This window comes from Camelina sativa, chromosome 19 (assembly GCF_030686135.1).
Source record: "Camelina sativa cultivar CO46 ecotype springtype chromosome 19, ASM3068613v1".
In the NCBI taxonomy this organism is placed as follows: domain Eukaryota; kingdom Viridiplantae; phylum Streptophyta; class Magnoliopsida; order Brassicales; family Brassicaceae; genus Camelina; species Camelina sativa.
The window spans coordinates 27,115,383-27,136,072 of record NC_141898.1 but is presented as its reverse complement, the minus strand read 5'-3'; the positions used below and the strand labels follow the sequence as shown (position 1 = coordinate 27,136,072).

The 20,690-nt window shown below is 38.0% G+C and overlaps 5 protein-coding genes and 1 pseudogene across 5 annotated transcripts; 4 read left to right on the top strand and 2 right to left on the bottom strand.

The window, feature by feature from the left end:
• Positions 1–415: 415 nt before the first annotated feature.
• On the bottom strand, positions 416–1,431 carry LOC104768009 (ethylene-responsive transcription factor ERF053 pseudogene; annotated as a pseudogene).
• A 6,882-nt stretch (positions 1,432–8,313) lies between these two features.
• LOC147921118 (protein EPIDERMAL PATTERNING FACTOR 1-like) lies at positions 8,314–10,213 on the top strand. Its single transcript, XM_087502587.1, has 2 exons — positions 8,314–8,685; positions 8,764–10,213. The coding sequence occupies exons 1-2, from the start codon at positions 8,433–8,435 to the stop codon at positions 8,988–8,990; spliced, it is 480 nt and encodes a 159-aa protein (XP_087358713.1). The 5' UTR covers positions 8,314–8,432; the 3' UTR covers positions 8,991–10,213.
• Positions 9,441–10,200, top strand: LOC104766738 (putative cell wall protein). The gene has a single exon (XM_010490679.3). It carries the CDS (start codon positions 9,529–9,531, stop codon positions 9,949–9,951), a length of 423 nt encoding a protein of 140 aa, XP_010488981.1. The 5' UTR covers positions 9,441–9,528; the 3' UTR covers positions 9,952–10,200.
• Positions 10,214–11,006: 793 nt separating the features above from the next.
• LOC104766739 (lipoyl synthase, mitochondrial) lies at positions 11,007–12,849 on the bottom strand. Its single transcript, XM_010490680.2, has 4 exons — positions 12,219–12,849; positions 11,923–12,134; positions 11,459–11,838; positions 11,007–11,369 (listed from the first exon to the last, which is right to left on the bottom strand). Exons 1-4 carry the CDS (start codon positions 12,623–12,625, stop codon positions 11,250–11,252), a joined length of 1,119 nt encoding a protein of 372 aa, XP_010488982.1. The 5' UTR covers positions 12,626–12,849; the 3' UTR covers positions 11,007–11,249.
• An 11-nt stretch (positions 12,850–12,860) lies between these two features.
• Positions 12,861–16,558, top strand: LOC104766740 (secretory carrier-associated membrane protein 1). The gene is made up of 12 exons (XM_087502585.1): positions 12,861–13,803; positions 14,427–14,528; positions 14,605–14,667; positions 14,909–14,942; positions 15,028–15,150; positions 15,247–15,309; positions 15,394–15,487; positions 15,683–15,728; positions 15,812–15,879; positions 15,954–16,002; positions 16,084–16,149; positions 16,248–16,558. The coding sequence occupies exons 1-12, from the start codon at positions 13,750–13,752 to the stop codon at positions 16,332–16,334; spliced, it is 849 nt and encodes a 282-aa protein (XP_087358711.1). The 5' UTR covers positions 12,861–13,749; the 3' UTR covers positions 16,335–16,558.
• A 384-nt stretch (positions 16,559–16,942) lies between these two features.
• On the top strand, positions 16,943–17,454 carry LOC147921117 (uncharacterized). Its single transcript, XM_087502588.1, has one exon. The coding sequence runs from the start codon at positions 17,029–17,031 to the stop codon at positions 17,233–17,235; it is 207 nt and encodes a 68-aa protein (XP_087358714.1). The 5' UTR covers positions 16,943–17,028; the 3' UTR covers positions 17,236–17,454.
• Positions 17,455–20,690: the final 3,236 nt, after the last annotated feature.

The window sequence follows — 20,690 nt, the reverse complement described above, 5'->3', positions numbered from 1 at the left end:
TCTCACTCTTTTTCTATGGTAAGAGTCAAAGATGAAATAGAAAAAAAGAAAAAAAAACACCATAGATTTTTTTTTTTTTTCTATTTTACGACCAAAAGTGATTTTATTTATGAATGATGAAAATTATAGTACAATTGTTCTGTTAACCAGTTTGGTAGATCAAAACAATCCGATTATACCATAGTATTTTGACAATCAAATTTAGCTAACAAATGGGCAGTTATATTACAATGATGTCGAACAAATGTAAAGCTAATGGTTTACCCCCATTTTTAAGATTCATATATTATTACCGATCAAGAAAAATGTCGGCAATAGAATCATAACGTGTGGGAATTAATGAAAAAAACTTCTAATCTGAAAAAACTGAAAAAGCTTTTTCAACATATTCTAACAAGTGAAGGTGAAAAAGTTTCTAATCTGTATAAGACGAAGAGTTTTGTAGGGCGTCATGATCGGCCTTGTGATTAGAAATTGGCAAGTGGTAATCATCCCATAGAGGGCTTCCAGGTCTCCATTCTTCTAGAATTGCATTGAACCATGCCTCGGTCCACCCCGCCGTCTCCTCACTCACCCCTACCACTGCCAATGACGCGCCCGAATCATCCTCTCCTTTCTTGCCTGCTTCTTCACTAGTATTCGCCGCCATCTCGCATTTTTGCTGATGCACCGGAGTTGACTCTTGTTTATTGAGAAACAACTCAGGAAAATTGAGCCTGGCGGTCTCACCCCTCAACTTGAAGGTCTCGCGGTCGTAGACCATAGCGGCTTCCTCTGCCTGATCGAATGTGCCTAGCCATAGATGTGTCCTATTTCACGGCATACGGATCTCGGCGACCCTTTTCCCCCAGTGGCGTTGTCTGACCCCTCTATATAGCTTGGTGGCACTGAAGGGTTGAATCGGCGGTGGCAGATCACCTTCTTGTCTTAACATGTTCATCATCATCATTCTTCCGCTGAGGCTCAGCTTCATAATGTCTCTACATTACTACAAGAGTAGTTGTTGTTGTTGTTGTTGTGCTAAACATGGATGCACCTGTAGTTGATGACCGAATGAGATCATTTGTTGTTGTGTTGTCTTGAAAGGTCACTCCGGTATAAAAACGGTTGTTGATTCTGAATCGTTGGAGCGAGGGAAAATGGAAAAGCTACCCTCGAAGAAGAGACGAGGACAAAGCATGTAGTAGTTGTTGGTGGCGGTTGAAGAGTAGCATAAGTATTATGTCGGTCGAAGGTTCTGGTCTTCCTAAAACTTCTTTGAGACAAAGAGGAAGCATCACCAAACCACATGACCAAGCCAGAACTCGAATCTTTATTCTTGTCGCTACTAAATTGGAGCTCCTCCTCCTCCAACACTATCTCATCCATTTTCTCCGTTTCTTTGGTACCAAGGCTCCTGATGGATTTTCCCTTGTTCTTAGCAGTAGCCATATATTATTCTCACTATCCCTTTTTCAGTTAACGAGAAAGAAAAGAGGAATCAGTGTAGCAACGTCTTTTTTTTGTCTTTTACAAAAACAAGCAAGAACAGGAGAAACAGGGAGATTTGTATAAAGACTGAAGCTCAAAACGACACTGTTTCAAGAACAAGCCTGAAGCCGAAGCCCAGCTCAAGCCCAACAAAGTCCAACTCCAATCTTGTGCAACGGCTATCTGCAAAAGACAGAGGAAAGAGATTAACACAACAAGTACAGTCTGAAAATGGTACGGAGGTGACGACGCGGAATCGTTTTGAGCTCCTGAAATTGTGTGATGATAGAGATGCCACGTGAGAGTGCAGCTGGAACACTCCTGAAGACTCTAGATTTTAGGTTAACTCTTTGTATATCTATAAATATGAATGGCAAGATTGAGAAAATAAGAAAAGAACAAAACTTTCTATTTCTCCTTCATTTCTTTCATGGTATCAGAGCCATGGATGGAACCATGGAACTCTATTCTTCTCCTTCGTTACATATCTCAAACTGTGTTACCATCAAGCTCACTGAGCAGAACTATATGATTTGGAAATCACGGTTTAAATCGTTCCTGAGGACACAAGCCTTGCTAGGGTTTGTAAATGGAGTTGTCAAGCCACCGCGAGAAACGATTCCCATCCGTAACGACACCAAGGGTAAAGTTGAGGAGATCTCTAACCCTGACTTTGAACTCTGGTCCAGATCTGACCAAGTTGTCAAAGTATGGTTACTTGGATCTATGAGTGAGAACGTTTTAAGGCTGGTGGTTGGCTGCTCTACTGCACAAGAGGTATGTAACACTCTGGTTTCTCATTTCAATCGCACCTCATCTTCTAGTTTGTTTGAGTTACAGAGGCGTCTCCAAAATGCTGAAAAACTAGAAAAGAACATGTCTGATTATCTTAGGGGAATTCAAGATATATGTGATCAACTTGCCTCTATTAGAGACCCTGTTAGTGAAAAGATGAAGATTTTTGCTGCTTTAAGAGGTTTAGGTCGTGAGTATGAACCGAGAATCACGGTTATTGAAGACTCTATGAATAGAAAACCTGAACCCACTTATGAAAGTGTGATCTCTCGCTTGACTGGCTTTGATGACTGCTTGCAAAGTTACATTGTCTCCTCAGATGTTTCTCCACATTTGGCCTTTAATACCATGAGAAACACAAGCTCTCAATATCGAGGAAGAGGAAACAGAGGCAGAGGACGTGGTAACTACTCAACTCGAGGAAGAGGTTTTCATCAACAGTTCTCCTCTGCAAATCCTTCCACTGTTTCAAGTGACAAGCCCGTTTGTCAGATCTATAGCAAGAGAGGTCACAATGCGATTGATTGTTGGTATCGGTTTGATGAAGAGTACTCAAAGCCAAACAATGTGGCGTCTGCTTTTTCTGCTCTGCATATCAGTGATGTAACTGATGATAATGGTTGGTATCCAGATTCGGGTGCAACGGCTCACATCACCAATACAACACAGCGTCTGCAGAAGGTTCAACCGTATTTTGGCAATGATGTTGTGATGGCAAGTGATGGTAACTACCTTCCCATCACTCACACTGGCTCTGCAAATCTTCCATCAACTTCAGGTAATCCTTTAAATGATGTTCTGGTTTGTCCTGGAATAGCAAAATCACTTTTGTCAGTCTCAAAGCTAACAAAAGACTATCCATGTGCTGTTACTTTTGATTCTGATGATGTTTTTGTGAAGGACAAGGAAACATACAAACTCCTGACAAAGGGAAAGGAAAGTGATGGTCTCTATAAGTTGTAGGATAAAAAGCTTCAGACGTTCTACTCTACCAGACAAATCAAAACCTCCGATGAAATCTGGCATCAAAGATTGGGACACCCTAATGCTCAAGTCCTCCAACTTTTATCTACCAATAAGGCGATTCAAATCAATAAAAGTACCAGCAAGGTGTATGAATCATGTCGGCTTGGGAAGAGTTCGAAATTGCCATTTATTTCTTCTGTTTCTCATGCTTCTAGACCACTAGAGAGAGTTCATTGTGATCTCTGGGTTCCCTCTCCTGTTTCCTCTGTTCAAGGATTCAGGTTCTATGTAGTTTTCATTGACAATTTTTCAAGATATTGTTGGTTTTATCCACTCAAGAAAAAGTCTGATTTTTGTGCTATTTTCATCAAGTATCAATTTTTAGTAGAAAATCTTCTGCAACATAAAATTGGAATTTTTCAGTATGATGGAGGAGGTGAGTTTATAAGTCAGAAATTTCTAGCTCACTTACATGATTCTGGTATTCAGCATTACATCTCTTGTCCTCACACTCCAGAACAGAATGGATTAGCAGAGAGAAAGCATAGACAGCTCACAGAAATGGCTCCCACACTTATGTTTCAAAGTAAAACTCCTCAGAATTATTGGGTAGAGGCGTTTTTTACTGCAAACTATCTCTGAATCTCTTACCAACCACTGTTCTTGCTGACAAAATCAGTCCTTTTGAAGCTCTGAATGGTCAAGCACTAGTCTACACCGCTTTGCGAACATTTGGTTGTGCCTGTCATCCTACTCTTCGGCCATATGCTCAAAAAAAATTTGATTCTCGTTCACTTAAGTGTGTCTTCCTCGACTATACAGAGAAGTATAAAGGTTATTGTTGTTATTACCCTCCTACTGGCCGTGTTTACTTGAGCAGACATGTTATTTTCAATGAAGGATCATTCCCTTTTATGGATACTTATGCATCTTCACAATCGTTTGTGCCCACTCCATTGTACACTGCTTGGCTCAAGACGCCTTATGCTTGTTCAGTTCAGTCTACTACGACTCAAGAATGCTCTCCACCATTGGTTCAAGAAGACCTTGTCACTCCTACACCATTGGTTCAAGAAGATTCTGTTACTCCTACAAGATCATCACTTTTGATCACTCATGAAGCACAAGATGACAATGTTTCACCTGAGCTTTCGGCTAGTTCTGATGAGGAATGTACTCAGTGTACGGCAAGCTCAGACCTTGTTCCTATAGGCAACAACATTCCTCCATCTTTGCCTCAGCCGATTGTATCAGGCTCAACAGTCTCTGAATCAATTCATCCAATGGTTATAAGATCGAAAACCGGTATTCACAAGCCCAATCCAAGATATGCTTTGCTATCACATAAAGTATCTCATCCTATGCCTACTACTGTTACTGAAGCATTAAAAGATGAAAAATGGAATGGTGCAATGAATGAAGAAATGGACAATTGCAAGGTTACAAGAACATGGTCTCTTGTTCCTCCTTCACCAGATATACATGTGTTGGGCTCCAAATGGATCTTTAGAGTTAAACTCAATGCTGATGGATCTCTGGATAAGCCAGATTAGTAGCTCAAGGTTTCAAACAGGAAGAAGGAATTGATTACCTCGAGACTTATAGTCCTGTCATTCGCACACCTACAGTTCGAGCAGTTCTCCATATTGCTACACTTTTGAATTAGGAACTCAAACAAATGGATGTTCGAAATTCCTTTCTCCATGGAGACCTTACCAAAACCGTCTACATGAAGCAACCAGAAGGTTTTGTTGATAAAGAACATCATGATCATGTGTGTCTATTGCATAAGTCTCTTTATGGACTCAAACAAGCTCCAAGAGCATGGTTTGACAAATTCAGTAACTTTCTACTGAAGTTTGGTTTCTTTTGCAGTATAAGAGATCCATCTCTATTCATTTGTGCCAAAAACAATGATGCCATCTTCTTGCTTTTGTACGTTGATGATATGGTGATCACAGGAAACTCATCTGGTTTGCTTAATTCTCTGCTTGATGCGCTCAATCAACAGTTCAGAATGAAGAATTTGGGAGAACTACATTACTTCCTTGGGATTCAAGCTCAGTTTCATCCTCAAGGTTTATTTCTCTCTCAACAAAAATATGCAGAGGACCTCCTTATAGAAGCAGCGATGTCCAATTGTTCCTCAGTTGCTACTCCTCTGTCACAACAGCTCAACAGAACACCAATGCAAGATAAGCTTTTCAAAAATCCAAAATACTTCAGAAGCCTAGTAGGAAAACTTCAGTACCTAACTTTAACTAGGCCTGATATCCAGTTTGCAGTCAACTATGTGTGTCATAAAATGCATGCTCCTACTGTCTCAGATTTTCAATTGCTTAAGCGCATTCTCAGATATATCAAAGGAACCACCACAATGGGTATCTCCTTCAATAAAAATACAGACTACAAAATGAGGGTGTTCAGTGATAGTGATTACAACGGTTTCCAATCCTCTAATCGTTCCACTGGCGGGTTCTGTACGTTTCATGGCAACAACATCATATCCTGGTCTTCCAAAAAGCAACCAACTGTTTCTAAAAGCTCTATTGAAGCCGAATATAGGGCTATGTCTGAAGCTACATCTAAAATTACATGGCTGGTGAATCTTTTACAAGACCTTGGAGTTCCTCAGTTTCACAAGCCAGAGCTTTTCTGTGATAATCTAATCCAAGTTTCCATGCTCGCACAAAGCACTTTGCCACTCATTATCACTATGTTCGAGAACAAGTAGCATTTGGGAATATCATTGTCAATCATATTCCAGCTGAATATCAACTTGCTGACATATTTACAAAGTCGCTTCCGCAGGCACCCATTGAATCCCTTTGTCGCAAACTTGGTGTTGTTGTTCCACCTACACCACGTTTGAGGGGGAGTATAAAGACTGAAGCTCAAAACGACACTGTTTCAAGAACAGGTCTGAAGCCGAAGCCCAGCTTAAGTCCAACAAAGTCCAACTCCAATCCTGTGCAACGACATTCTGCAAAAGACAGAGAAAAGAGATTAACACAACAAGTACAGTCTGAAAATGGTACGGAGGTGACGACGCATAATCGTTTTAAGATCCTACAATTGTGTGATGATAGAGATGCCTCGTGAGAGTACAGTTGGAACACTCCTAAAAACTCTAGAGTTTAGGTTAACTCTTTATATCTCTATAAATATGAATGACAAGTGTAATAGACATCTAAGATTGAGAAAATAAAAAAAGAACAAAACTTTCTATTTCTCCTTCGTTTCTTTCAATTTGTTGTGTGGTTATGAAATAATGGAAAAAAATTCCCCTTTTTTATATCGGAGCAAAACTAAGATGTTGACAGATATCACTAAGCGAAATATCTTAGCCCCTCTCAAGTACGTACCACACCCTCTTCTGTTTATTCTTTGGAAGGTGAAACATTCTTTATTGGTCTTCTTAATTATTACAAATATGTGCATACAGTTTATACTTTGTTGATAGTAATTATGGTCGGCTAACCGCGGCTAAGGATGACATGAGATGAGAATGTGATTACGACGTAACGTGTATATTTTAATTAGGCTTATTCATATCATCTCTCGAGGGTTTGCAATTTGTCGTCAAAGTCAGCTTTGATTTTTTTATTTTTGGTCTTCATATATATATATATATATATATATCCACCTACAAAAGACATAAACAAAACCGACCAAATTTGTAACACACGAATAAGAAAAAGCTTATATCTCATTCAACTTAACGTATCAACCAACTCGATTAAAAATTATCTCCTTTTGCCCTACCCATGTCATTATCACCACCATACACGATACATAACTTTCTAATGCCAATTGGTTTGGAATTGGATCAATATGTTATTATGTATGTCTGCCAAGAATTGTAAGGCGGGCGTGAATAAAACATGGAACATTCAACCTCAAAAGTAAATAATTACGTCACATGAATAATAAAGTTTATAAATAAGATATAGTTGTTATAATTGTAAGAATATATATAGGTTTATAATATCTTTTTGAATAATTAGAAAAATAAATCTTTTTTAATTTGGGTCCAAGTAGCTAGATTTCCTTGAATTTTTTATTTTGTTTCTTTTTTTTTGTGCAAACGAATTTTTGATATTCTAACAATTATATCAATTTTTTAAAAAATTCGGTGTATCACATTCCATCTTTTTAAAAGGTTGAGTTTCAAGATGAGCGTTAGTCAGTCATTATTGCTTGTTCGACACTCTTCAAATGCTGATCTTCGACATTATTCCATTTATAAAAAAAAACTAGTGTTTCTTTTGTATTTTAAAAAATGTGTATATATGATCATTCATAAATTTTAAAATCTATAACAAAAAAATCATATTCCCAAAAAACAAAAACTAGAGCATGAGAGTACTCTCTTCTCTTCAATCATTGAAGCTCTTCAATCGAATTTATTGAATTTATTTAGCATTACAGATATCTTTATTTGAACTTAATAATATATTTTGATTTGTAATTTTACAATCATCTTCTTATTATTAATAAAAAAAATATTATTAATTTTTTTTAAAAAAATTTGTACACATCACTCCATACTATAATCTGATTTTTGCCATTCATAATGATATTGTGTTATACATACTATTTTATGGTGTTGTGAATACTAATATTTACTTTATATATACTATAGTCCATTCTATTCCATATTAAAATGTTAGTACGCAATATGTAGTATGGAGTGTAAGGAGCAATCATTCAAAACCTAAATATTTTATCACTTAAGATGTCATTTTAAAGTGAACATTTAATTTGATTGCTAAGAAAGTGTAGTAGCTAGTGTCAGAATTTTGAGATGACTCAAATGGATAACAGAAGAATTGTGCAATTCTGTATAATCTGTACGTAATTATATATGAATTCATGTATATATACAATAACTCTACTATATATATAGATGTTATAACACAGGCCCAAGAAAATGTCCCTTCATCCTCTATCTCAGCAAATGCTCAACCTTTTTATTTTTATTTTTAAATTTTAGTAAGAACATTAATTGGGGGCATTAATGCAGGTCACACAAAAGAAGGGTTATAAAAGATAAATTAAAGGTGATTGCAAACAAAAGTATGACTTTCAGTTTTTCACAGAGGAAGCTCATGACACTCACCAAAGCAACACGAATGGAGTTCAAGAGTTTTTAATTAGGCTTCACATACTACATCTCCTCAAAATTTATATCATTCCATATGTGTTCGATCTTGTTTTCATGTGACTTTCCTCTTCTCTACCGTGAGTCTCTTCAATTTCCTAACCTTATGTTAACGATCATATATACCTTGTTTCTTGCCGTACGTACCACACACCACTTTATCTCAAAAATTTTACTTCTACTATACGACTTACAATATATCATGAAGACTCTTCTTCTCCTTGCTGTATTCCTCTCTTTCTTCTTTGGCTCTCTCTTGGCTAGGCATTTACCAACACCCTCCCATCCAAGTATGTGTGCTTTTCTCTCTTTCTCTCACCTCACACCTCTTTTACTATATTCAAGTCTCTAAGTTTGTTCATGTGCAGGTCATCATCATGTGGGGATGACAGGGACATTGAAGCGTCAGAGGAGGAGGCCGGACACCGTGCAGGTGGCTGGGTCTAGGTTGCCAGACTGCTCACACGCTTGTGGCTCATGCTCCCCATGCCGTCTTGTGATGGTTAGCTTTGTGTGTGCAACGCTGGAAGAGGCTGAGACATGTCCAATGGCTTATAAGTGCATGTGCAACAATAAGTCCTACCCTGTCCCATGATCAGCCTCTCTCCTACACTTATTTTACGCATTCAACCGTTTTGTTTTCCTTTTTTCTTCTCCGGGTACATGAGATGTGTACGTATAAAATGCGTCTTTAGTTTATTTTTTTTCTCTTTTTTTATCCCATTTTCAGATCCACTAAAGAAAATATTTGGAAATTAGATGAAAGCCACTCACCTACATTTGGGCTATCCCACAGGCCCACTGTAGTTTGGTCCATGAGGCCGCATTTAAGACTGCAACAACAAAGCTGTAGACAGAATTATAATTAAAAGGCAACAACAAAAGTACGTGTCTACGTTGTTACCACCAAACTTTGGAGGCTCGCTAATAATAACCACACTACCCATTTGTTACACACCCTTTATTTTCAACCATATCATCTCACCTTCGTTAAATGTTCCCACAATTAGCTCAGTATTTTACTACATACATACATACACACACGCCTTCCTTCCTCAAGGCCAAACAAACACACGAGACTTCATCCTAAGTCTTAACTTTCCCGAGTTTCTTCTCTACAACAAGATCAAATAATGGCTTCTTCCCTTCTCACTTGTGCAGTTACTGTCGTGCTGTTAAGCCTATTGCTTGGATCTGCAGACAAGGTGAGTGGACTACGTCACGTACCCAAGTCCCCTAAGACAACTGATGTCAAACACCCTGACTTTCTTGTCACCATTGAGCCCAAACCAACTATTCTCATCCCCGGTGTTGGAAGGTTCTTGCTGCCTCCTAAATGTAAGAAGCCGTTCTACCCTTACAATCCTGTCACCGGAGCTCCCCTTACAGGTGGGGGAATCCCATCATATAATGGTGGACAAGGGGCCGGACCTCGCACCCAACTCCCTGGTGGCGATGATACGCTTGTCCCGAACCCCGGTTATGAAGCTCCAACCCCAACCATTGGAGCTGGAGCAGGAAGCAACGGCCAAGTTCCACCGGTGCCACTACCCTGAGTATTATTAATTTGTCAACAAATAAGCATATCCCAGATGCAAACGGGTCTACTTTGATGTCCTGAGTCTTGGTTAGATAAGTAACCTTTTGTTTTACCAGCCGTTTCGTTTAGTCATATGTGTGCCATCTCTTTGTCTCTTTGTATCTCTCTATATCTGTCTACAAAAAGAGAGAATATTGTGTCATGTTCGTCAGATGAATTCATTTTTAGATACCATTATATATTAAATAAACAAAATGTTCATGCAGTAACATGTTAAAGAAGACTCTCCAATTAGCTGTAGATACTATATACTTAATACTAATTCTACTATATAATGACATATATAAATTCAGATTTTGATGCAAATTAAATTCATTGGTAAAACCATCGTGTTAAAGTTTTGATGCATATACTTATCAGATTGAATGTAACAAACTTTTTTTTATAATTCCCTAGACTCTGATGAGTGATTATTTAATGACCAAACCTGTAAACCAATCATAACTATATGATACGCTGATGCAAAAGGGATAATGGAAGCCACTCTGTGACCAAGAGAAGGCTACCAAACAGACTTAGTGTATCAAATAATGTATTTCTCACACAAGTCATCTCAGTAGTAGCAGTGAAAACATCCATAGAAAGGTATCATTGATGATGCAATGAGAAACAAAATATACACATGGTTTCAAATATAAGTATCAACGAACACATTTGAACATTTGTTAATCTAAAAAGGGACAGATAGAGGTTCATAATGCCGATGATCTTCATCAAGTCTACGATGTCTTGAACATTTGTTAATCTAAAAAGTGATAGATAGAGGTTCATAATGCCGAGAGAGGATGTCCCCACGTTCATTGCTCAGCCTGCACCAAGGTCTTAACGGTGGATTGGTGATCCCAGCTTTTACGAGCAGCAATATCTAGAAAAAGTATAAGAAAGACGTGAAAAGTATTTTTCTCTGTGTATCATCACTCTACAATCTTAAGTAAAAAAATGGTTTATTCAGTTCATGGTTAGTCCCCACCAGGCCACCACTGCTGTTTCAACTTTCAAGTTCAATACAGCTGGACGAAAATGCTCTGACAGAGCAGAGTCGTATATATCAGAGAAGTATTCCAGGAGTACAATGGAAGTATGAGAAAGAAACTAGACACAAACTGGAGGAGACTGAACAACGATGGTATTACATTTTCTCATCATTATTCAGAACGCTTCGGATAAGTGTAGTGAAACCCGCAGAAAAAAAAAATACAAAGCAATAAAGTGAAAGAATTCACATATGCAGATAGTGTAATCTTGAGTGGGTATCTAAAGGGATGTGGTAGAAGGAGAAGCAACTCGGTCAGCGTCTATCATCGACTTGATGTAGTACTCTCCTGCTTTGTACGACGACCTCACCATCGGCCCAGATGCTACGTACCTGAATCCCTGTTTACCATCAACGCATTCCATTTAGCTTTCTTTCCCAAAGTATTTCTCAGCTAATAAAACTTTTTAAGTAAGGAAGGGACAATTACCATTTCCATGCCAAGAAGACGATACCTCTCAAAGGCCTCTGGTGTCACGTACTCAGCTACAGGCATGTGCCGCTTAGACGGTCGCATATATTGGCCAAATGTCATAACGTCAACCCCTGCTGCTCTCACCTTCTCCATAGTCTGGACCACTTGATCAGGGGTCTCTCCACATCCCAGCATTACAGAAGTCTTTGTTAGGGTGCCTGCAGGAGCATGGTCCTTAGCCATCCTAAGCACATCCAGCGACTGCTTAAAGTTAGCACGACGATCCCGCACAAAACTCTGAAGCTCTTCAACTGTCTCAATGTTATGGGCAAAGACGTCAAGCCCTGACTTGGAAACCTTTTCAACACATCCACCATCTCCACGGAAATCAGGAACTACATCACCAAAGAAAAAAGAAAATTACAAAAAAGAGAAAAAACTCATGACGATCAAACTGTTAATCCCATGATGATTATTACCTAGTGCTTCAATCAGCATCTCCGGCTTCAAGACTTTCAATCTCTTCACTGTTTCAGAAAAATGGCCACTCCCCTGATCAGGTAAATCATCTCGATCTACACTGGTGATCACAACATAATCAACTCCCCAGGATGCAATAGCTTCGGCCACATTGTTAGGTTCATTTGGATCAGGCGGTGGAGGCGTACGCGATGTCTTAACATTACAAAACCTAAAAAAAAATATATATAGAGAATTAGCCCCTTTTTCAGAGAGGAAAGATTTCTCTGGGATGATGGGGATTAAGAGGAGGTACCTGCAGCCGCGTGTACATGTGTCCCCGAGGATCATGATCGTGGCGGTGGCGGTTCCAGTCTCGCCACCAGACCAACACTCGCCGAGGTTGGGACATTTAGCCTCCTCGCAGACGGTGTGAAGCTTGAGGTCTCTCAATTTCTTCTTGATCTGGACATACCTCTCGCCGCCGGGAATAGATTCCTTCATCCATTTAGGTTTCGGGAGAGGCTTCTTCTTGGTTCCGACCTCCACCGAATAGGTATCGCCGTGGATGAAATCGGTAAGGGAAGGCGACTCATTCGCCAGCCGAGCTCGAAGAGCCTCGAGGCTCTTGGGAGATTGCGTTACGGTGACCGGAGAGGAAGAGGAGAAGCATCTCGACGCCGGACGGAGGAATCGGGAGAGTAGGGCGGAGCGAGAATGCATCTCAAACGTCGATTAGGAGGAGGAAGTCTCACCGGTGACGGCAATGAGTAGAGATGGTATAAGGTGACGATTGAACCCTCTCGTTCAGCAAGAAGCTCTTATTTGGGCCTTTTGCTGGTAAAATCAAGCCCATTATAACGTAAAGAAGAGAAACACAACTTTCCTCTTCCAATTCTTTTGGCTGTTGAGTTTTGCTTTTGAATTTCAACGACTCAGCTCTGTTCACTTCCCATTTCTCTTATTAGATTTTTTCTTTAACTGGATTCGGAATGAAATCGATGGGACCTGGAAGAGACAACAACATCTGCCTCTTGCGTTTTCTTGTCTTTTACCTTATCTCCCTTCCTTCCTTGACACTTGCTCTTACCAATCCTGACGCCGCCCCAATTCCATCTTCTTCTTTATTTTTTTCCCTTTCTGTAATGTAATGGCAATGTCAGTCTAGCTAATCGCACCCCAGATGATTGTTTGCTTCAGTTGCGTCCATTAACAGCCTCTTTCTTCCACTGGAGTCGCATCTTCTACCGGGCTGGGTTGCATCTGGAGGTGAACAACCCATGTGGGCAGAGCTGGCAAGGTACTGTTCTATGTACGTAATGCCTATGCCTCCCAACTAGAAACCATGTAAACGACGAATAATAGACCTCCCCATTAATCAGAATTCTTCTAGCAATACTTATACTTATCATTTGGTATATAGAGTAATAGACCCATGAATATTCAAAATGGTTAAGGTTTGAAGAGTACCGATGAAGAAGATTCGGATTATCAAACAAAGAATGAGAAAACATTACAATAACAACACTTTTTTGACTTCTTCTTCTTTTGCCAACCAATAAACACTTGCCACTTTTAATGGTGTGATCAGTGAGACATAGAGGATAAAACGGATTTGTGTTAAAAAGGGTTGTTGTTGTTATACTGTAGATGGTTTGGTTATTTATTTCGGGTTTAGAAAACCGGGAGTAAACCCAGTACATAGATGGTTGGTTATTAATTTCTGGTTTAGAAAACCGGGTGTGAACCCAGACGCGCCAACACATTTACTCTTCTTCTTCGTTGCTCGCTCGCTCGGGTGATACAAGTCTAGAGAGATTGGATCTGCAGAGTTACCTTACGTGCCAATGTCTCGCTACCAGTCTCCTTCCTTTGATGACGGCGAGGTTAATCCTTTTGCGGTAAGCTTGATTCCAATCTCATCAGTCATCATCTAGGGATTCCTCTTTTTTTTTTTTTTTTTTTTTCTAATTCCTTTTGTTGTTGAATTGCATTGTTTCTGATCTGATTGTCTCAGATTCGTAATGTTAATTGTATTTTCCTCTACTCCAATTCCTGGGATCGAATTTTGGGTTTCAATTTGGTCGATTGATTGATATTCATGTTTCAGAATGTAATTTGCTCATTATAGGGTTGTTAGACGCTGATAGATCAATGTAACGCTTGCTTTTTCCCATCACCTGTTGAGAGAGTGTTTGTTATTTCGAATGAGCTTTATGATCTTTCGTGTCCACGGATTTTAATTTAGATCTCCCACTTACATCTTTTTTTCGATTTTCAGTTTGGTGCTTACTTGTCTTGGATATGGGTGTAATGGTTTGTTTACTTGCACATTCATATCAGTTTCTTGTCCACTGAATTGTTTTCTCTGATGTTCTAAAGCTCTCGTGGATCTCCATTGTTTAGCTTTTTTCTTTGGTTTCCTCTTCAGAACAATCCCTCTTACGCTTTAGAGACTATTTTAAAATTCTCTTCCTATATGCTTTAAGTTCTTCACCCACTTTTGTTGTATTTGAACCTTCAGAATCCTAGAACTGTTCCAGCCGCAACGCCAAAGCTTTCCCCTCTTCCCCCTGAGCCGTATGACCGCGGTGCCACAGTTGATATTCCTCTAGACTCTGGAAAGGTATTTTCCTTAAGTACCAAGTTATAATCTCAGAATATTCCCTTGAGACTATTTTTGTATGATTGCCAACTTCTAGGATCTTAAAGCTAAAGAGAAGCAACTCCGGGAAAAAGAGGCTGAATTGAACCGGCGGGAGCAGGTAAGCTGTAATTCCGGTTGAAACCAACTAATGTCACATACCATGATGTCATTTTTCCCACAATTATTTGTTTATATAATTTTTCCCGAACTAAGAATAATTAGTTTACATCGGATTTCATATCGTTTTGAAGTGTTATGTAGGTGAAAGCATATTTATTCGTGTCATCTAATCTGTAAAGATTGGCCTCAGTAGTTTGTAGCTACAACCTTTTCTGAAATCTGTTGTTGGTATTTTCCAGGAACTCAAGCGGAAAGAAGATGCTATAGCACAGGGTATCTTTGTCAATTTTATCTTCTGTAAGAAACCTGACATTTCGTTCCATGTGAAATGCTTATTCTGCCATCTTTCTTTTGGTAGCCGGAATTGTGATCGAAGAGAAAAACTGGCCGCCGTTTTTTCCTCTCATCCATCATGACATTTCAAATGAGATACCCATCCATCTGCAGAGAATCCAATATGTTGCTTTCACATCAATGCTGGGTATGTGCTTTCTCTTTTAAATGAGATCAACCCATCTCCAGTTGCAACAGAGGTGGATTTCTTGAGTTATTAGTAATCTCTACTGTTTGGTCGTAGGTCTTGTGGTGTGCCTGCTATGGAACATTGTTGCAGTTACCACCGCGTGGATTAAGGGAGAAGGTTAGTCTTGGAACCAGTTAAAAGTTGCCATGTATACTGAGCCTGTATGATGCCAATCTGCTGACTTATGTACTTCGGGTGTAGGTCCGACAATATGGTTTCTAGCTATTATCTATTTCATATCGGGGGTTCCTGGAGCTTATGTTATGTGGTATCGCCCTCTTTATCGTGCCATGAGGTATATGCGCGTATTCATGCCACTTAAGATTGTTCTTTTAAAATACTGCACACTATCTGCTGCTGCTGCGTGGTGTGTTCCTTTATTAAGAGGGGTGCAACAAAAAAAAAAAAAAGAGTGAAGTTCCAGATAGCATCTTAATAAGTGTCAAAATTTGGATGCGAATGAGATGTGGGTTGATTTGGTTGTGTGCAGGACTGATAGTGCTCTGAAGTTTGGGTGGTTTTTCTTCACGTATTTGGTGAGTTTTGCGTTTGGTTTTTTTAAATGGGTTTTGACACATCAAAAAGTGGAAGTGAGTAAAAGCTTAAAATACGACTGCAGTTTCACATAGGGTTTTGTGTGTTTGCGGCGGTGGCTCCTCCAATTATCTTCAAGGGAAAATCTCTGACGTAAGTTACAAAATAGTTCCTTAAATCACACAAAAGGAAGAGGTGGAATGATATTATATTGTTGTGTTATGCAGAGGAATATTGCCGGCTATCGACGTATTGAGTGGGAATATCTTGGTCGGGGTAAGTTGAAAATTATTATAAAAAAACTTAAAACTGTTGTAGTACGTACTTTGAGTTGGCTAACTTTTGGTGGGATGGCAGATATTCTACTTCATTGGGTTTGGGTTCTTCTGTCTGGAGTCACTCGTGAGCATCTGGGTTATTCAGGTTTCCCTCACTTCCTGCATCACTTATTCATTTTAGATTTGACGTACGTAAAAAAGGGAAGAAGTGGTTAACAAGTTGTTCTGTTTGTGTGGGAACAGCAAGTGTACATGTACTTCAGGGGGAGCGGGAAAGCAGCAGAGATGAAGCAAGAGGCTACCAGACGAGCAATGATGGCAGCTCTCTGACCAGTGACCACATTCACACCTTTAACCCATCTCCCATTTTCCCCCAATTTAACATACAAACAGTTAACTTTTCAGATCCTCTCCTCTTCCAAGGGGGATTTACTTACTCCGCCACTCACTTCTCCTTTGTTTTCCTCGAATTTCATTTAACTATCCATCTTTTCATATTGTACTTAAAACCTTTCATATTACTCATCTTTCAAAGAAGCTCTAAAATTGTGAAATCCTCACTGTGCCTAAAAAGTGAACAATGTCCACTCACAGACGCCTTTCTCTAGGACTTTTGAATTTGACCCCCAATACATACGTGACGACGACTAAAGTACGTATGGGGTGGTGACCTTACAGTTAGGTATTATTTTGTTGTAAAGTCAATGGGTGTAGTAAATGAGGAAATGGGCTTCTGTGGTATTAAATAGTCAAGCAGTTGAGAGTGATGAGAAGATGTTGCACAAGTGGTGATATAATTCAATGTCAATTTTGAATATTTAAAAGAAAAGAAAAAAAGAGTCAATGGAGGTCAGCGAGCCAGCTGTATCTGTGTGTGACACGCGGCCCCCATCCAAACGGTTGGATATCTCCCAAACTTGTATTTAACACACACACTACTACTAACTAACTAAGCCCTGTCCCCAAGACCTGAAGTGCTAACAAAAAATACCACAACAACATTCAAGAAGAAGAAATAAAAGAAATGGCCATCTTCTGCTTCCTTGTAAACCAGAGGAAGCAAGTCCGGGGGAGAAAGCCGGCGGCCGGGTTGTGTTCGAGATGCGGAGGTGGAGCAGTGGTTGCGGACATGAGAACCTCCACAAGATTCTGTGGGGTTCCATTTTACCGCAAAGCTTGGAAGGCTATCGTCTGTCATTTCTGCGGCGCTGTGCTCAAATCTTACCACTGAGTCTGATGAATCGACGTTTTGCGTGTTAATACATTTCTTTTTTGTTTTTACTTTTTTTTATCAACAAAGCTACTTGCCATTGTATGTCGCTTGATAGCTTACCTTAGAGTCTTAGACTCTTTAGTCCTGATGAGTTTGTTATTCGTTTGTCTCTATTTCTGACTAATCATTTGTCTCTCTCTCTTTCTTACTAATGCAAGCGATCCATTTACTTTAAAAGTCTCTTCAAAACAAGTTTGGTTGATAGGAAAAAGCAGAAAGCCACATGAACGTGATGTGCGTAGCTTCCCTAGAGAGTCAAGACGAAGGAATAATCCAACAACTTGCTGCACAGCTTTCACCCTTCAAGGCGTCTTCTCTCTCTCTCTTCTTTATTTAGATCACTAAATGATAAAATTTGTTTTTCAAGAGCTGTTTTAAGTAAACTAAGAAAGAGAGAGACAAATGATTAGTAGGTAGTATGTACTAAATAATAAAGGCAAAAGACGTGTATGTACTAATACTTACTTGCACAATAATTTTTCTTCAAGCACTCTTAAAAAAGTAGTACCATAATTTGTAATAAAAACATACAACAATGTGTAAATGTGATAACCTGAAACATTTTTTCCATTTAGTAAAGTTCAATTAAAATTTGCTTATATAGTTATAGTTTGTAATCTAAATTTTGGAATTATTTATTCAATCATTCATTAAAATCGTATAATTCTATAATATTTTTTCAATAATAATAATAATAATAATAATAATAATAATAATAATAGAGGACTACAAAATAAGAACTTTCTATAATAATAAAAACTTTCTATAAGAACTTAACTAAAATAAGACCATCTCCAATGGTTTTTCCTATTTTTTCTCTACAATAGAGAAACTCTATAATAGAGGTGAGTTTTACACCAATCCACCTCTGTTCTCACCTCTAAAATAGAAATTGCTATTTTTTCCTCTATTTATAAAAGAACCTTTGTAAAAAAAAATAGGGTTCCTCTATAAATAGAAGGAAAATAGCAATCTCTATCTTAGAGGTGAGAGTAGAGGTAAGTTGGAGTAAAACTCACCTTTATTATAGAGTTCATCTATTATATAGGCAAAAATAGATAACCATTGGAGATGATATAAGTGAAGGAAAATAAAAAATTTCATTAATCTCACACTTAACTGATTTTCATAACTAATTTCTTTTTGGGATCTACATAATAATTATCATATGTATATGACCTTCTCTCTATTCAATTTAATACATTATGGTAAGTTAGTAACATGACATGGAGACGTTAGATGTACCAATAAATTCAAGACATGACACACTTTCATAAAAGTGTTTACTGAAATAACTTTTTAGTTTTAGCTTTCTTTTTCTCTTTCATATGAAAACTCATGAAGCAAATAAGTAAATGATAGTTATACATATGTTGTTTAAATTATGTCAATCCAGGTTTTAATCAAGAGCCAACCATGATGCATGTAGCTCGAGTACTAGAACATGAGAGAATATATAGAATAAGAATTGTTTCTTTAGAATCAAGTTAAGTAAGTTTGAAACATTAACCATATAAGTAACATAATTGCATAGAATTGTATCAGTAAATCCTATATTGTTTTTTGTAGGTATCGAAATAATCAGATGTACATATGAAAAAAATATAATTGATATTTTGAGTCAAAGATGAATCTTACCATACATGTTATAACTAAATATATTTTAGTTTATTAACTACATAAAAGCACACAAAATAACAAAAACTAAAAACAGCAATAGACAACATAATTCTTTTTGAAACAATTTTTAATAAAAAGCAAGGTAATTTTTTTAAAACAAATTTACAAACAACAACCCGTGCTTAAGTGTGGGTATTCACCTAGTAATAATAATAACAAAAAAATATTAGATTAGTCACTATGTTAGCCATAAACACACATATTGCAACTTATGGCCGTTCATCATAACAATAATTGAGAGTATAGTGGTCCTTAAAAAAATACTATTGTACTATACTAGATAGTATCCTGCACTCTGAAGTGCGGAGAAATATTTTATTAAATTTATATGGTATTTTTAAAGTAAAAAAATATGAACTTATGGATCAACAATGTCATTGAACTATTAACGAAGCTACCAACTGTAATACTGCACTATAAATGACTATCAACAAAGTCATTATCCCAGATATTTAATAAACATCTTGCCCCATTGTAGCCTCCAAACAAAACCCAGTTTTAGAAGCCTAAAAACAAACACACTCCATAGAGAAATCCATAAATGGACTTTGCTACAACTAAATATATCAAATATGCAAAATTTTCATCATGCAAAGACCGAATAATAACTTCGACGTTATTAACCCACTGCAATTTAGTGAGTGTTGTTAACGATTAACCTAGAGACAACCTAGATAATAATCCACTAGGTAGTATCCGTTACAAAATATTTTCATATAAATTTTAAATTCGTAAAATGACTAAAAATTATATTAACCTGGGTGCTACAGTATATGTGCGTTATTTTTATGTAAATTTTTTTTAAAAAAACCTAGACGTGTTTACTTTGGAACGTGAAACACGTCACTGTCCCATCCCATCCCCTCACGTTCTAATCCATCTCCTCTTGCCATATCTTATTCTGTCTCATCTTATATCGTCTTATCCATTATGGTCTCGTCTCGTCTCGTCCCGTCTCGTCCCATATCCATCAGAATTTTTTATCTTATATTTGTCTCCTTTTAAAGAATCAATTGTTAGACAATCTTTACTAAAAGAGATTGGGTAAGAAATTTAGACAGGTTACCAGAGTTCTATGTTGAATGTTTTTTATTTAGTTAGTTGAAATTATCCTAAAAATTATAATTTTGAAAATTATATAATTGTTTTCAAAAACACCAAAAATCTCAAAGTGTCCGTTCTAAAGTGGTTAATTACCTGTCGCATAGTCAATCCTTATCCAAATTAGTGAAAGCTTGTAACATCCACGAACCGGAATCTCGGTTTGGGATGTGCATCGGTCGATGCTGGTGATGCAACGGTCGATGCATGGTCGGTTTTGTGCGGTTCGAGTTAAGTAAAACGCTGCGTTTTGGGGATAGAAAAAAATCCTTAACTCGAATGTTTGTCTCATTAGTCGTGTTGAGCTGTTTTTGAGAGTAAAGGAAGAGAGAAAAGTGTTCTTGAGTGTTCTTGAGGATTTCTGGAGATTGGAAGCTGTTCCTGTAGAGATCTATAAGATTCGCAAACCGAAAATCTCGGTTTAGAGGTTGCATCGGTCGATGCAAGGTTGGTTTTCTGCGGACGATTTTAAGTTAAACGTTGCGTTTTGGGTTAGGAAAACCCTTAACTCGAGTTTTGTCTCAATTAGTCGTGTTTAGCTGCTTTTGAGAGAAAAGAAAAGAGAGAAAAAGTTCCTTAAGTGTTCCTGAGTGTTCTTGGTGATTTCTGGTGATTGGTGGCGTTTCCTGTAG

Bases quoted from the DNA above. Each gene is read 5' to 3' on its own strand.
- LOC147921118 (XM_087502587.1), top strand. From the start codon at position 8,433: ATGTGTTCGATCTTGTTTTCATGTGACTTTCCTCTTCTCTACCGTGAG. The intron at 8,686-8,763 runs GTATGTGTGCTT...GTTCATGTGCAG, and splicing joins ACCAACACCCTCCCATCCAA to GTCATCATCATGTGGGGATG.
- LOC104766739 (XM_010490680.2), bottom strand. From the start codon at position 12,625: ATGCATTCTCGCTCCGCCCTACTCTCCCGATTCCTCCGTCCGGCGTCG. The intron at 12,135-12,218 runs GTACCTCCTCTT...ATTTTTTTTTAG, and splicing joins ACATGTACACGCGGCTGCAG to GTTTTGTAATGTTAAGACAT. The intron at 11,839-11,922 runs GTAATAATCATC...TTGGTGATGTAG, and splicing joins GATGCTGATTGAAGCACTAG to TTCCTGATTTCCGTGGAGAT.
- LOC104766738 (XM_010490679.3), top strand. From the start codon at position 9,529: ATGGCTTCTTCCCTTCTCACTTGTGCAGTTACTGTCGTGCTGTTAAGC.
- LOC104766740 (XM_087502585.1), top strand. From the start codon at position 13,750: ATGTCTCGCTACCAGTCTCCTTCCTTTGATGACGGCGAGGTTAATCCT. The intron at 14,943-15,027 runs GTATCTTTGTCA...TTCTTTTGGTAG, and splicing joins AGAAGATGCTATAGCACAGG to CCGGAATTGTGATCGAAGAG. The intron at 15,151-15,246 runs GTATGTGCTTTC...GTTTGGTCGTAG, and splicing joins TGCTTTCACATCAATGCTGG to GTCTTGTGGTGTGCCTGCTA.
- LOC147921117 (XM_087502588.1), top strand. From the start codon at position 17,029: ATGGCCATCTTCTGCTTCCTTGTAAACCAGAGGAAGCAAGTCCGGGGG.